The following is a 15,050-nucleotide window of genomic DNA, read 5'->3' as shown; positions in this document are numbered from 1 at the left end:
GGGGAGACAGCATCACTGACATGCCACTATTCATTAAGGTCCTTGGAGGCCAAAATCTACAGTAGCCAATGGGCAAAAAAAGTTTATTAAGGATTCCCCCTGCGAGGGAGCCCTGCATTTCTTACAACTTCATTTCTTCTCAAAGTTGGAGCCACTTTGGCCCCATGGGGGGCCTCCCTTAGCCCATTCCCCTCTGGGTTACACTCAGTCACTATATACATATCCTACAGCAGAGACTCACCCCAGACAAGGTTGGCCAAGCTGGGGGGGCCCTTTCCAGTGCTGCTTTACAAATGGTTCCCACCAAAGCAGGCCTAAGCTGGGTGTGTCTCCCCTCAGGGCCCCTGGGGGGCAGCAGCAGTTCAGCTCTAGCTAACAGGGATTTCACACTTTGGTCATGTTGCCTCAGAAATTGCTTATCGCCAAATGGTGAAGTGACCAGCAGAGAAGGGTGAAAGCACCCTGACCTCCCTGCTATGCACTGGTTCCAGCATGAAAGACCTGCAGGCAAAGCTATGCTGTATTGCCAAGCAGCATAAACACACACTGCTCTCTGGGGCTTGTTTTCCTCAGAGCAGGGTGGATGGAGCCTCCCACCCCTACAATAACAGCTGCATCAATAACCCGGCTTGGGAGGAAAACAGCTCACAAGCAAAATGCTCCAGGCCACAGGAGCAGCACCCTGCACCGTCTGCTGCTTGCATGGAGGCCACCTACCCTGTCTCCCTGGCAGGGGCAGGGGCAGAGTACTGGTCTAACACACACGCATGGCTATGAGGTTCCACAACAGAGGGAGTGTGGCAGCAGGATGATAGGCCATGCTGGGGGGAGAGCGAAATCACTGGGAAAGCAGCTTCGCCAGTTACCCCGGATACATTTCCTAGCAGTTTAACAGTGATTAATCAAACGAGCATGGCTCCCTGGCCGTGCGGTACGAGACAGGTCTGGTGGTAGCCCAGGGGCCAAGCCTAATACAGTCTACAGTTTGCTTCCATGCAGAGGGGTTCAACGCCAGAGCCACACACCAATGTGGGCTCGCTGTGGGGGCACAGCAGTTCTTGCTGGGCCCTGCCTGGGAGCCATCTCAGCCAGGCTTGGTGCTCAGGAGCTGGGAAGGTGAACAAAGCAGGGCCAGCTCTGGTCCTCCTGCCGCTTTAGGGTGTCTGGGTGGCTCCTCTTCCTTCTATGCTCCTGGCGGGCCAGGATCACGTGGCTGGGGTGCTGGGACAAGCCCACCGGGATTTCCCCTGGAGAGAAAGTACAAGCCAGGCTGAAGATAGGGAGTGGTCAGCCATCAGACGCTACCCTCCCCCGCCACATGGGGCTAGGAGCCCAGACACATCAAACCAGCATCACTGAAGCAGCTGGCAGCACTAGGCCTGCTGCAGCATCATGGGTGCAGGAGGAAGGGGTGCCAGACTGGACAGAGGGATGGCAGAGACAAGCCTGCAGAGCAGCACCCAGGACACTCTTGCAAGCTGACTATGCTCCCCCAGGCAGCCCCCCAGCCGTGAATGCCCTGCCAGCTCTCCCCTGCATCCAGCCACTCTCTCTGCTGCAGCCAGCACTCCCCCCAGCCCTGCAAGTGCCGCCATTGCGGGACAGTGGGCAGCTCTGCACCCAGTGGCCACAGAGGAGCAGCAGCACCAGCATCAGGCTGAGCTGCCTCCAATTCCACGGCCAGCCACTCAGCTATTTGCACAGCGGGCAAAAAGCCTCCCCTCCCTTCCTTTCCTCCCCAGTTCCCTGCAGGAGCATGGGCGCATACGTGAGGCAGGGTGCCCACACCCCAGACACAGCCCGCACACAAGAGGGGCAGGACCCTTCCCCCTAGGAGCTCCGCAATCGGAGGCTCGAGGTGGGCCGTAGGGGCTCCGCGCATGCCAAACCAGGCCTCACCCACAGCCCTGTCAGTGCTGGCACTGTATATTTGCCAGAGCAAAAATTTTGGGGTCTGTTTGACTGTTATTCTTATGTCCTTACTAACAGATGTGAACAAAGCCATTGTGTGTTGCATCTGCCTACAGCCAGATGCAGTTTATAGCATAATGAGCAAAGATAAGGCCTAGAGGTAAAGCGTTGGTGGGAGCTCACTCCTCTCCCAAGCTGGGGTCAAACAACCAGGCAGGAGGAGAGGTGGGGGAGGAAGGGGTAAGAAACACTAAAAGCCAAAGAAATGGTGACCCTGGCCGGAGCACCACCTCACTCCCTACCCCTCCCATGGGGTACAGAAGAGGTGGTACCGAAGGCCCCAGACTCAGGACCCTCCAAAACGGAACATGACCATAAATTGTAAGGGGTGGGACCAGGGGTGCGCACTAAGCCTGCTAGGGCAGGGGGCACAAGGGCAAAGCCTTACTGGTGGACACAGTGTGGATAGGCTTGCTTGGTAACCCCAATAAACATCGCACTGCCTGCACTTTGGACTCTGGCCTGCTTTCTGTCTGCGTGAGAAGGACCAAGGGAGGGCGAGGGGAGGCCCTAACAGCCCCCACCCACTCGTCACATGGCACCTCAATCCAGCCCCTCCCTGGCCCAAAGAGACCCACCACCAGTGTGTGTGTGTGGGGGGGGGGACACACCTCCCAGGGGAGCAGGCCTTCCTCTAGCGCTTCCAGCCGCTGCTAGGCTCTGGGCCCTGCCCATGGCAGAGCTGGGCTGGGGCTGCAGGCATCCTCACCATGGGAGCTGGGCAAGGCCAGAGGCTCTGCCCAACCAGGGCGGTTCAGCACTGCACGGACAGTGCTTCTTGCTCCTCTGCCTCGGCCCTGCTCCCATCCCACAGCCCTGGATGGCACCTGCCAGACCCCGCTCCCTGCCCGCGTGCCACGCAAGGAGGACAGGCCCCTCCATCACTCTGCAGAGCGGCCCTGCTGCTCACGGGGTGCACCAGCCTGGGCCGTTACCTGTGCCAATGGAGGGAGGAGATTTGACAGAGGAGCCCTGGGGCTTGCTCTTCTGGAGAGACTCAGGAGAAAGAGAGAAATGGGGTGAGAGACCCCCCTGGGGATGGGCTGAGACCCCACCCCCAGGGACAGGGCAAGAGAATGAACCCACCTGGGGATGGGGTGAGAGAGAGAGACCCCTGGGATGGGGTAGGGGGAGGGACCCACTGCAGGGGTTGAGGGAAAGGATGGGCCCTGCAAGGCCCCTGCACCCCCCTCAGGCTCCTCCCCTTCAGTCTACACACCACCCCCACTCTCCATCCGCACCAGAGCCAGAGCTCTCATTCCCCCCCAGTGGCTCTGCTCCCTTCTCCCTCCCCTCCTGCCTCCCTCCTCCCGCTCAGCCTGAGCTCAGCCCTGCTGCACTCCCCAGAGTCAGCTCAGAGCTAGGACCCTTCTCCCCCCAGTCAGGCACCCCCCTGCCAGCCTCAGTCCCCTTGCCTTGGTGTTGCTGCCTCCCCTGAGGAGCCCTGGCCCTAACTCACCTCCAGGTTTGTCCTTGCTTTCCTCAGCACGGCATGAGTTTGGGTCACTGCAACAGAAAGGGGGTGGGGGGATCAGAATGGACACCGCTCCCTCCCGACCCCAGGGAAGGGCTGTCAGCGTTGGCATCGCTCCCCACAAACCAAACTGCAGGGTGCGGGGGCACGATCATTGCAGGATCCGCCAGAGCAGCAAACCCCAGCTGGCTCCAGCTACCTGAGCAGAGAGCAGCGTAGCCAGGCCTGGCCCATGCTGGGCCCATCTACTTACTGTGCTCCCCTGCTCCAGCCCTATGGCCGGGGGCTCCAGCACAGACAGGACCCCAGCAATGCCAGGCTATACCTGATAACAGCGGGCGGGGACAGAGGGATGATGGAGCCAGCTGGCTACCAGGCACTGCTGGGGCCACCCTGCAGTGTCTGTCTGTTATATTTGGTTTGCATTGGAGCCATGGCCCCTGCCACAGGATGGGGATGCCGGCCTGTTATGACTGACCCATGTCAGGTGGCTGGCTGAAGGCAGGATGCTCCCAGCCCTCCAGTCGCAGACTCCATGCAGAGCCATGTTCTGGCCCCTTTGGTGGCAGGTGCTGGTGTGTAATGACGGACGCCGAGGGGAGTGGGGACACTCTCTGTGCCCACCATTGCCACGACTATGCCCACCTCCCGCCCCACCCCAGGCCCGTCCCACCAGGGCACCTACAGTGGCTGACAATGAAGTGCTCCATGTTGTCCTTCAGGCGGCAGGTGTCCTGCAGGCGCTCAGCTGCATTTCGGAGCAGATTCTCCTGCTCAGCTAACCTGGCCCTGAGCGCCAGGAGCTCGTCCTTCATTGCCTGCTCCTGGGCAGAGATAGGGGCACAGTCAGCAGGGGCCATGTGCCTCTGCAAACCACAGCCTGGCTCCCAGACACCCCGGGTCAGGCGCTTGCCCCCTCCCCTGCTGCCCAGGGCCATGGCTCAGCATCCCAAACAAGGTGGGTTAGTGTGAACTACCGCAGCCTCTGCTGGAGGACAGACCCTGCTCGAGGGAGCCGGGGCTAGCCCCTTGCTCCAGCAGGCCCACAATGCGCAAGCCTCCCATACCTGTGCAGACAGAGCAGTCCCCTAGCGGCTGGCAGCAGCAGGCCCTATGCCCTGTCTGGGCTGGCCCGCAGTGTGCCAGACTGGGCAGAGCGATGTGTGATTGGGATGGTACTGCCCGGGCAAGGAGAAACATCACCCAGCCCTCCCATAGGAGCACCCAGTGGAGGGCTCCCCTCACCCAGGAGTGCCCCATCACCCAGGCAGGCTCCTAATCCCCATCGGCTCACAAGCTGCCTGGACAAGCCCTACCCTCCCATCTGTGGGAGCCTCTGATTCTCGGGGGCTGCCTGGGCAACCACGGGGGGACATTGGCATGATCTACGAGGGCTGCCAGGAGGGTGCCACTCACTGCGGTCTGCTGCTGGGCCAGACTGGGGGCTGCTGGCAGGGCTCCTCTCCAGAAGGTGGCAAGCAGGGAGGCGCACCGCTCCAGGAGCTGACGCAGGGCACTCGTGGCGCTCAGGAGCTGCCGGATGCTGCCCCGCTCCAGGGCCTGGCGGAGGAGAGAAGACTTGTTGCAGACACTGCCCTGCAGCACAGTGATCACGACAAACGCAGAGCCCCGATGCACCTGGCTTTCACGGGAGGGCACTGCCCAGCACAACGGCCCAGGTTCCCAATAGCCCGTTGCCAGGCTGGCCCCCTCTGCGCCAAAATAGCTCTGAAATCAGTCCCAGAAGTGATGGAAACAGGTCCCATCTGGCCCCCTTCCCTGGGGCCAGTGCCTCCACCGCCCTCGCACTCTGGCCAGCCTAGCAGTAAATGCCCCTTCTCGGGGCACCCAGCTGAGTCCATCGGGCAGATGATGGTCTCTCGTGCACACAGGTCGGGACAGACCCCCATGATCCTTTCCAGCCATCTCCAGTGCCCCCCAGAGCCAGCGTTCCCCAGGAGAGCTGGAGGGAGCAGCCTGAAACGCTAGCTTCCTGGCCGGGACCACGAGTGGCGTTATGCAGGGCTCTGCCTGCGTCTCCCCTGATCCTTCCCTTCTCGACAGAGGGCTCAGAGCAGCCTGGCCCTTCCCGATGTCCAGGGAGAATTACCTCAGTGCCACGGGGCTCCAGGCTGGGCATGGTTAGAGCTGGCCGCAGGAGAGAGGCCATCTGGTGGACCATCGTTTTGCCCTCCAGGATCTGCTGCTTCAGGGCACAATAGTCATCAACGTGGCCAATGACCTGGCACCCGCCTTTGCTGGCAGACAAACCGCTTGTGGCGTCTCCCGCCGGTGCAGGGCCACTCCTCCTTGCCAGAGGGTCGTCCATGGGCAGCTCTGGAGCAAAGAGGGGTCAGCACTGCTGGTGTCCCTGAGAGCCCGTCAGGGCTGCATTAGCCCAGCACCAAGAGCGGGGTTAGCACCAGCATGTATGTGGCCCAGGCTGGCACTTCCCTAGCCCCTCACTCCCCATGTGCCCCCAAACAGCTTGTTCTGTTTGTCCAGGCTGTCCTAGGAGCAGCAGGCCACAATTTCCAGACATCACGAGGGAGGCTGGGTGCCCCCAGTTTTGGGAGCCCAACCTGAGCCACCTTAGGGGGGCTGATTCCAAGCAGTGCTGGGCCCCCGTCCTCCCAAACCCAGGACCCTTTAATGTAGCTCAGGCTGGACTCCTGCAGTCACTAGCCATCTCTGAAGCTCTCGACCATGACCTTTCCCGAACATGCATCCCGCAGCTCTACATCGCCCCAGCCCTCACATCGCTACTTCTCCAGGCGGCGCGGGGCCAGCTCTCCTAGCCTCCTCCGAGCTCAGCCCACCGCTCGGATCCCGCCGCACGCCCAGCTCCGATGGGCCACCAGAACGCCATGCTGTATGGCTCCCACCGAGAACCTGCCACCTGCAGATTCAGCCTCTCTGTGGGGAAGGAGGGATGCCCGCTGTGGCTTTGCACTCTCCTGGTTCCCTGCTGGCATCCCAGCAGCAGGGCACAGCTCAAGATGCCCTGTGAGACATGGGCACAATGCAGGGTTCACCCGGGGGAGGGGATAAAGAGAAACACTTTCATGCCTTGGCCTCATGACAAGGGGAGTGTGAAACTCAGATCCAGGGAACAGGGGGTTGGGACGCCGCTTGCAAAATGGGCCCTGCTTGCTCTTCAAATCCAAGGCTCCCAGAGCCATCTCCTCAGGAGGTGCTGGCCTCTCTCTGCTCCCTGAGGAGTCTCTGCCTCAAGCCTGGAAGGTCTCTGTAGCTCAGTGGGTTTCAACCTGTGTCCCGTGGACCCCTGGGACCCACAGACTATGGCTAAGATTTCCAAAGAGGTCCACATCACCATTCAAAACATTTCAGGAGTCCATAAAGGGTGAAAACCACTGGGCTAGCTCAAGCAGGAACCCCTGGGGGAGGGTCTCCGGCTCATGCTATGCAGGAGGTGGGACAAGATGGTCCCTCCCAGCCTTAACACCTTGAGTGTGACCAACCAACTCTCTCCTTTGGGCTCCCAGCCCCGGAGCGCTCCAAGCGTCCCGCCCTCACTGCCCATGGGGCCCGGGCCAAGCCGCCCACACTCCAGGACCCTCCACAGCGGTGGCCCCGCTCTTCCTCAGGCGAGGGTGCGCATCCATTACCTTTCATCTGGTGGGTGAGCAGGGCCGGAGCGCTAAGCAGGGCGGGCGGGGAGAGGGGAGCTGGGGAGCTCATGCCAACATCCCGAACTGGAGGAGAAGAGCTGGAGTCTGCAAAGGCGAGATGACAAAGGGGCCATTTACCAGGTTAATGGCACTTCGGCCAGGCATCAGGGCACCCGAGGGGCCAGCGGGGTCCAGAGGGGCTGGTGCAGCCTCTCTTACCTTGCAAGGGCTGCCAGTCGGGTGTAGCCTGGTGTGCAGCGCACAGAGGGGCAGCGCTTCCCTCCGGCTGCTGCCGTGCCAGCTGCTGCCTCAGGGCGCTGTTCACCTGGATGCCGCGCAGCAGCTGCCTGCGCAGAGTTCGCACCTCTGCCAGGAGGGCGTCCAGCTCGCTGCTGAGAGGTGGTCTGCGATGCGCATCTCTGCTGCAAGCTGCCAACACACACAGCTGCTCTGTCGCCAGCCGCGCCTTCCGCTCCCTGCATGCTGGCGTGCTGCCCCCCACTGTACCTGCACCCCCATGGATCCTCTCATCCCTAGCCACCAAGGGTAGTGAAGGGCAGCCCTCAACCAGCCCCGGCTTAGCATGGCGATATGCTGGGGGCACGAAAAGGCTGCTCAGTGTGCTTGGCGCCTGGCCACATCAGCGTGGGGTTGAGGACCGCCAGGGTGGTGAGAAACACGGCAGGGATGGGGTCACTAGTCCAACCCAGCCCAGCCACCGGTGGGGTTCGGGGGACAGAAATCCCACCACGCTGCGGTCTGGAGATGCACAGCCAGGCCCCCAAAGGAGCCGAGCTCTGCCCCGCAGGTCCCGGCTTGCACCTCAAGGGTTCAAGGTGTTAATGGCCATCCCCCCCACCCCCGCATATTCCACAAAGTTCCCGGCAGAAACCTCAGCTTTGTGCTCGACACCACACGGGGGTGGGGAGCACAAAACCCCACGGGTCTGGAAATCAGCTGTAGGTCCATGAGCCTGGCCCTGGCAGGGTCCCCAATGTAGGGCCTGTGCTGGGACCCCTACACCAGCTAGCAGGTGAGCGACATCAGCTATCGGGGCACTCGACCTCAGATCCATTGTAGCTGTCTGGGCATCAACCCACAGGCCAGTGGCTGCTGTAACGTCTGGTAGGCGCAGAGGCTGTTTGCCAGGGCAGCTTCTGGACAGCGTGGAGTGGGGAGGGCGGGGCAGATCCTGGACAGCATGGAGTGGGGAGGGCAGGGCAGATCGTGGACAGGGTTGGGGTGGGGCAGAATCTGGACAGTGTGGAGTGGAGCAGGTGGGGCAGGGCAGATCCTGGACTGTGTGGGGGTGCGAGAGGTGGCACAGATCCTGGACAGGATCAGGGAGGGGTGGGGAGGGCAGGGCAGATCCTGGACTAGGTAGGACGGGGAGGGTGGGGAGTCCCTGGCTCACAGGTGATCTGGGTGGCAGGCGTGGTGTGGGGGAAACCCCAGGGGGAGCTGAGCTCAGGCCCAGGCAGTGCAGGAAGCAGCTTCCCTCCCCGCACCTCCTGCGCCTGGTACGGGGCATTCTGCTCCCCACCTGAGGGACCATCTCTGGGGGCTCCCCACTGTAGGCAGGTGGGACCTCACCACCATGGGGGACAGAGCATGGGGCCCTAGGGAGCTCAGGGGACAGGGATGGAGCTGGCTACGCCCACCATGGCCTGACCCCATCCCATGTCCCTGTCCCTGCCCAGAGCCTGGCAGCTGGCTGGCAGCACAACAGAGCCCACAGAAGCCTGAGGAGGGCAGCCAGGACACCCACCCCAGCACCAACCATGGTGCCTCCCACAAGGGGACAGCAGGCAGGACAAACCGATCCATGGGGTTGCTATGATGGCCAGGCCCGTGGATTCCCAAGACAAGCCAGCCCTGCAGTGCCACCAGGTATGCCGCCCTGCCGCTGGGGCAAGGCTGGGTGTGTGCCCCCTGCCGTCAGTGCCGCAGAGCAGTTGGTCAATTCAAGCACACTGAGACATGGGGCCGTGCTCTAACCAGTAGGAGGTGCTGCCCCCACTCCGGAGTCAAGGGCTGCACTGAGCTGCTCCAGATGGGCTTCCCAGTGCAGAGGTGGGCCTGGGCAGCAAGGGGGACAGCAGGGCCCTCCGGAACCAGGGCGCTGGGGCACTTGAGATTCATAGATAGATATTTAGGCCAGAAGGGACCACCATGATCTACTCTGACCTCCTGCACAATGGCAGAGCTGGCCCCAGCGCAGCAGGCCGGGCAGGACAGGCTGGCACGTACCTGAGGGAGCGGCCTGGGAGGAGCCGGAGAGGGTCTCGTGGACACGCAGCTCGGCGCAGAGGGCCTGGCAGAGCCGCTGGTTCTCCTCACACTGCTGCTGAAGGCATGGCACCGTGCGCGCCAGCCTGCAGTGACAGAACAGCCGGGGTCAGAGGAGCCCGGCCGCACACCAGAGGCACAGCAACATGGCCCCCCCACACACACACGCCCCTCTCCTGCTGACCCCCCCGTGATGTCACAGTGCGGAGCAGCGACATCACAGCCCTTAGCAATGGTGCCACGACAATCCCCAGTGGGCCGGGACCCCGTGCCCCCGGGGTGCTGCTCAGCTGGCCAGGGGGCCAGCCTGCGCGCGGTGTGATCGTGGCCACACCCCTTACAGCGCCACGCCTCAGGGCTCCGAGACCATGGGTCCCAGGGCTTCACTCCCACCATCACCTCACCTGCGGTTGTTCTCCTGGAGAGCCAGCCGCTCCTCCCGCAGCTGACAGCTGCTCTGTCGCTGCTCTGCCAGCTCCTCTGCCAGCGTCCGGTTCTCCGCCTCAGCCTCCTGCAGCCTACAGCGCGTGGCCTCATGCAGCCGCTCCAGCTCTGGGGGGAGAGCCCTGTTACCCACCGCCCCAGGGGAGGGAAGAGCCCCATTACCCGCCACCCCGGGTGGGGAGGAGAGACTCCCGTTACCCAGGGAGGGGGGAGGAGGGGTGTGATGAAGCGGGACTGTTCTTAATGTTTCCTCTGAATAGTTTGGGGGTGCCTCAGTTTCCCCTATGCAGTTCTTAAGTATCTAGGGGGTGGGGTAAGGGTGTATGATCATTGCAGAGCCCTAGAGGGCAGGTGTGTGCAGGGGTCTGGACACAGAGAATGGCCGACACCCTGTTTCCTGGCAACTGATGGCCTGGCCCTTCCCCCCTGCAAGGCGAGAGCTAAAGGGTTGGAGAACAAAGGAATCAGGTGACCTCCTGGCCCGGGAAAGGGACAAAACCCAGGGGAGGAGGGGCTGGAGGGTTTTTCAGTTGGGGGCTGGCTGGGGACATGGAGTGAAGCGCAGACGTGGTTGTCTGACTCACTGCCCCCCAAAATGGACCTGGCTGAGGGGTCCTGTTTTCTGTACCTACAAGCTCTGTTTTAGACCGTGTTCCTGTCGTCTAATAAACCTTCTGTTTTACTGGCTGGCTGAGAGTCACGTCTGACTGCGAAGTTGGGGTGCAGGACCTTCTGGCTTCCCCAGAAGCCCCGCCTGAGCGGACTCACTGAGGGAAGCACACAGAGGGGCAGAGGATGCTGAATGCCTTAAGGCCAGACCCAGGAAGGTGGAAGTTGTGTGAGCTGGGTGTCCTGAAGACAGTCTGCTCACAGAAAGGAGACTTCCCCAGAGTCCTGACTGGCTTCATAGGGAGCAGTTCCAGAACATCGCCTGGGGACTCCGTGACAAGGGGAGAGCCGCATTACCTGGCAGCTGGGGGGCAAAGCCCAACAGTAACGGCCAAGGTGGTGAACGGGGAGGGGAGGGGCCACATGCCTGGAGTAGGCAGGGCCCAGTGCCACATGGCAGCACATCTAGGGCGCTTGATGCCCACAGAGGTAGGACTGTGCCCAAGGGGATGGCACCTGCCCATGCATCAGGCCTGCTCTCCAATCTGCATCTGCAGAGCGAGAAGCTGTAGGAGCCGCAGCCGCCAACAGGCCCCGATGGGGGGGCGGATCAGGGAGGCCCCTACCAAAGAAGCAAGGCCCAGCTGGGTCTGGGGGCCTCCTGCGGTTCTGGGCCCCCAGGAGCAGGGTCTGCCCCACACATAGAGAGAGCCCAGATCTAGAGCCGGGGCTGGCACTGAGCGAGCTGTCCTTGGGCTGCACCTCCTGCAGAGGGGCTCGTGCCAGGCAGTGTGCAGCTGGCCACCCCCTGCCCCTACCTCTGGAGAGGTGAGCGAGCTGGAGCTGCAGGCTCTGGTTCTCCTCCCGCAGGGCTCGGGTCTCGCTGCTCACTGGGGACGCAGGCTCCAGCCCCTGGATGTAGATGTTGGTGGGAGACCCTGGAACAGGAGCAACCGTGACATCCGGGGCAATGCTGCCAATGCTCTCTGCCGGAGCCCCTGGGCCTCTCCCAGGGTCTGCACCAACTGCCCACTGCTGTGTCCCGAGGCTGGCCATGGCCAGCCCTCTGGGAAGCCCTGGGCACTCCACCCCAAGGCTGGCCACCCACCCGCCCACGCTGAGCAGGAGGAGAGAGGACGGAGCAGCTGTGGAGAAGAGACAGCTCGGCCCCATGAGGGGTCCCCCGCCAGGATCAGGCCCTGGGAAATGGGGGCAGAGAGCAGGGTACAGAGAGCTGAGCCCCAGCCAGATCCCTCCCTCCCAGGGAAGCAGGTGTGCCCGCCCACCTGGGGGTTTGCGTTCTAGAGACTTGAGCGGACAACAGCGCCCTTGAGCCCCTCCCAGCCCCACAACCTTTGGGTACTGGGCTTGCCAGGTACCCCACCCAGATCCGCACCCTGTGATTTTTGGGTATAGGGTTTGATGGGTTCCCCTCCCAGGATCCCTGCCCCAAACTCTCTGGGCAAGGGGGGGTTCTGGGTTCTCCCCCCTCCAGATCCCTGCCCCACACCCACAAGGCACAGGGGGTGCTGGGTTCCTCTCCCCCCCCCGGTCACTCCCCCACACTCTCTGGGCACAGGAGGTGCTGGGTTCCCCCACCCCCCCGTCACGCCCCCACACCTTCTGGGCACAGAGTGCTGTGCCCTGCCAACCCTGGGGGAACGGAGCACCCTGAAGTCCCGTCCCGTACCATTGCCCTTGGCGGTGGCGGCGAGGCGGTTCTCCAGCTGCTCCCGCAGCCGATCGTTGATGCAGATGGACTCCTCCAGGCGCTGGCGCAGGCTGCGGATCTCCGCCAGGTGTCCTTCCAGCAAGTCAGCACCTGCAGCCGCCAGTGGAACAGAGAGCTGGGTGGGATGCCAGGGCTCAGTCGGGAGCAGGCCAGGAGGGCACGATGGTTCCTGAGCACCAGGGCCACCTCCCTGCGTGGGCTGGCCCCTGTCCCCCACGGCCCAGGGAGCAGGACGAGGGTAAAGGAAGCTGGTTACAGAGACAGGCTGGGGCTGCTACAGGACAGAAGGCACACGGCCCCTTTCACGCCTCCCTCAGGACACCCACCAGACCGTGCTCCCTAGGAAGGCACAGTTCTGCCCTCCCCCAGCCCATGGTTCCTCCCATCCCCGCGGCACGGCTCTTACCAGTCAGCTTGTGGCTGGCCGGATACCCGGAGGGTAAGTGCCCATAGAGGGCCCCCGTGTGAGGCCGGGCCCAGAGGGGGTTGTTCTCCGGGAAGGCAGCCCCTGCTTTCCTGTCCAGCTGGGCGGAGCTCTGCAGCGGGCGAGACTGTGGGGCAAGATGGGGAACGTGGAGACAGCGGGAGGTGCTGGCTTCCCCAAAGTCGCCGGCCAGTGGCACTGGTTTGACTGGTGGTGCGGCAAGAGGTCCCCCTAGATAGATGTGGACAGAGGTGGGTCCGGAGCCCACAGAAGGGCAGGGCTGGTTGCCACCCCAGGGATGAAGGCAGGACCTACCCCAGAGAGACTGCCCAGAGGAAGTGCCCGGACAGGAAGACCCCGAGTGCACATGCCCAGCTTGGAGCCACTCGTGGCTCTGCTGAGCGCCACCCAGGGACGCCTTCCCCACTTGCCCCAGGCCCTGGCTCGTCCTGGCAGCCCAAAACATTTGCTCTTCTTGCAGGCTCTTTGTTGGCCCACTGGCCATAATCCGAGGGGCAACCTCAGCAGCCCAGATGGTCAGTGCCTCTGCCCAGAGGCCTGTCTGCAGACCAGGGCACACTCACAGATACAAAGGCCAGAGGGGACGATCGCTACTGTCCGTTCTGCACTGCTCCATAGCCAGGCCAGAGAGCCCGCACGCCACCCCTGCATGAAGCCCAGAAGCCGTAGGAGTGCTGTGCCCGCTAGGCCCCGTTCTCAGTACAGCCCACTGGCATCCAACAGCAGCGCCCACGTCACACCCGTTGGGGCAGCCGACATCCCCGCTGTGAAATACAATGCCTCGTGACACGCATGCCGCAAAGCACTGCAAGCTGGAGCAAGCCGTGGCACCGACCCACAGGGCACTGGCAGGCACCAAGCTGAGCCAACACGCTGCCATGCATCGGCGAGGGCTGGGGACGAGCAGCAAGAGATATGGGGTATCGGGCCAACAAGCTAAGAGCACGCAGGGAGCCCAGCGCCTTCCCAGCCAGCCAGCCAGCCAAGAGCCAGCCTGCGTTGGGGTGGCATCAGCATGGGGCTGGGCAGCTTGGAGGAACTGGGGAAAAGGGAGACACCCAGGGTCAGTCCGATCCAGGCCGGCTCAGCTGGGATATGCCCCTGCAGTGCCTGTTAGGTGAAATGAGTCAGGGGGTCTCAGCGCAGATCCTAGTGACCCTAGCCAGCCGCCCCACCTCAGCCAGCAGCAGCTGGCCCCACCACTGGCTGTCTCGGCAGAGGAGCCAGCTGCTGAGCCGAGTCCTGCCAGAGCCAGGCTGGGCACATGGGCTGGGGCTCCTTGGCAGACACCAGGCATCCCTGGGCTCTAGCATCTCCAGGAGGGTTTCTCACATCCTGCCGCTCCCTAGCCTGAAACCCACTCTGCCCAGCTACATTGGGGAGATGCATGATTCCTCCATGCACTATGGGGCTGGAGGATCCCCCCCTCAACCCCAGTCTCTGCACTATGGATCTGTAAGGGGGGAGGTCCCTCTCTCAGGTCCTATCCCCGCCACCCAGTCTCTGCACTATGAATCTGTAAGGGGGGGGAGGTCCCCCTGTCAGCTCCTATCCCCCCCCCCAATCTCCACAGTATGCAGGAGGGATTCCCCCTCCAAGTTCCCAGCCCTGCTCCCCCAGTCCCTCTGCATAAGCAGCTTCTCCCTTGCTTGTCCTGGAGCTGGGAATGACTATTTCTCCAGTCTCCTCCCCTCTGCAGTGCCCACCCCCCAGACACCTGCCCCCTCCCACCTCAGCCTTGCTGGTGCCAGTGGGCCCAGACCAGCTGATGCCTCTCTCCTGCTTCCTCCCTTGGGTGGCTCCCTGGGAATGGGGCTGCAGCAGGAGCAGCTGGTTGGGTGAGGACAACGTGTGCCCAGGACAGACAGACAGAGCAGGCATGGGGGGCTGCGAAAGCCATGCAGAGCCACATGTCAGGGGGAGGCAGAAGAATCAAGCCAGAGGCGCTCACTTTCTCCCAGCTGCTTCTGCAGCATGTGCAGCTCCTGCTGCACCTCGGCCAAGGAGAAGACAGGCGTCCCGCAGCAGCCCAGGAGAGCAGGGGGGGCGGGAGGAGGAGGGCCGAAAGGCAGGAAGGAGGACGGCCCAGGGGCAGGCGTCAGAGGGACGCTCAGTGGCTTGGACAAGGAGTCAAAATGCAACCCTAGAGATGGGAGAGAGAGCAGAGATGGGGAGAGAGATTAGCCAGCCTAGGGGTGCAGCTGGCACTGGGGCTGCCTGGAAAATCCAGCCACTTGGGTGAGGCAGCAGTGCACCCCCCACAACCATACCAGCCTCCCAACAACTGGGGCCAGGCCGCACCGCACCCTGAAGGACCGTACCAGCCCCCCGACAACTGGGGCAAGGCTGCACCGCGGCCCCCAGACCGTACCGGCCCCCCGACAACTGGGGCCAGGCCTAGGATTGCCAACTTTCTGATCGCACAAAACCGAACTCCCTAACCTCACCCCTTCT

The 15,050-nt window shown here is 62.8% G+C and overlaps 1 protein-coding gene across 7 annotated transcripts in view; it reads right to left on the bottom strand.

Moving 5' to 3' along the window:
• Positions 1 to 57: 57 nt before the first annotated feature.
• Positions 58 to 15,050, bottom strand: part of PDE4DIP (phosphodiesterase 4D interacting protein) — a 152,576-nt gene continuing 137,583 nt past the window's right edge. For 4 of the 7 annotated variants that reach the window (XM_048861884.2, XM_048861887.2, XM_048861881.2 and 1 more), the window contains 14 exons: positions 14,548 to 14,739; positions 12,558 to 12,806; positions 12,110 to 12,241; positions 11,238 to 11,357; positions 9,771 to 9,918; positions 9,328 to 9,452; positions 7,297 to 7,506; positions 7,075 to 7,182; positions 5,556 to 5,782; positions 4,862 to 5,005; positions 4,131 to 4,269; positions 3,431 to 3,477; positions 2,907 to 2,967; positions 58 to 1,247 (listed from right to left, as the gene is read on the bottom strand). In XM_048861884.2, coding sequence (XP_048717841.2) covers positions 1,102 to 1,247; positions 2,907 to 2,967; positions 3,431 to 3,477; positions 4,131 to 4,269; positions 4,862 to 5,005; positions 5,556 to 5,782; positions 7,075 to 7,182; positions 7,297 to 7,506; positions 9,328 to 9,452; positions 9,771 to 9,918; positions 11,238 to 11,357; positions 12,110 to 12,241; positions 12,558 to 12,806; positions 14,548 to 14,739 — 2,048 coding nt within the window. In that variant the 3' untranslated portion in view covers positions 58 to 1,101. The remainder of the gene's footprint in view (positions 1,248 to 2,906; positions 2,968 to 3,430; positions 3,478 to 4,130; positions 4,270 to 4,861; positions 5,006 to 5,555; positions 5,783 to 7,074; positions 7,183 to 7,296; positions 7,507 to 9,327; positions 9,453 to 9,770; positions 9,919 to 11,237; positions 11,358 to 12,109; positions 12,242 to 12,557; positions 12,807 to 14,547; positions 14,740 to 15,050) is intronic. The other 3 variants (XM_048861883.2, XM_048861885.2, XM_048861886.2) reach the window with 3 other exon arrangements.

The sequence above is a fragment of the Caretta caretta genome, chromosome 8 (assembly GCF_965140235.1).
Source record: "Caretta caretta isolate rCarCar2 chromosome 8, rCarCar1.hap1, whole genome shotgun sequence".
In the NCBI taxonomy this organism is placed as follows: domain Eukaryota; kingdom Metazoa; phylum Chordata; order Testudines; family Cheloniidae; genus Caretta; species Caretta caretta.
Note: the sequence above shows the minus strand (reverse complement) of the source record. Positions and strands in the feature narration are given on the sequence as shown.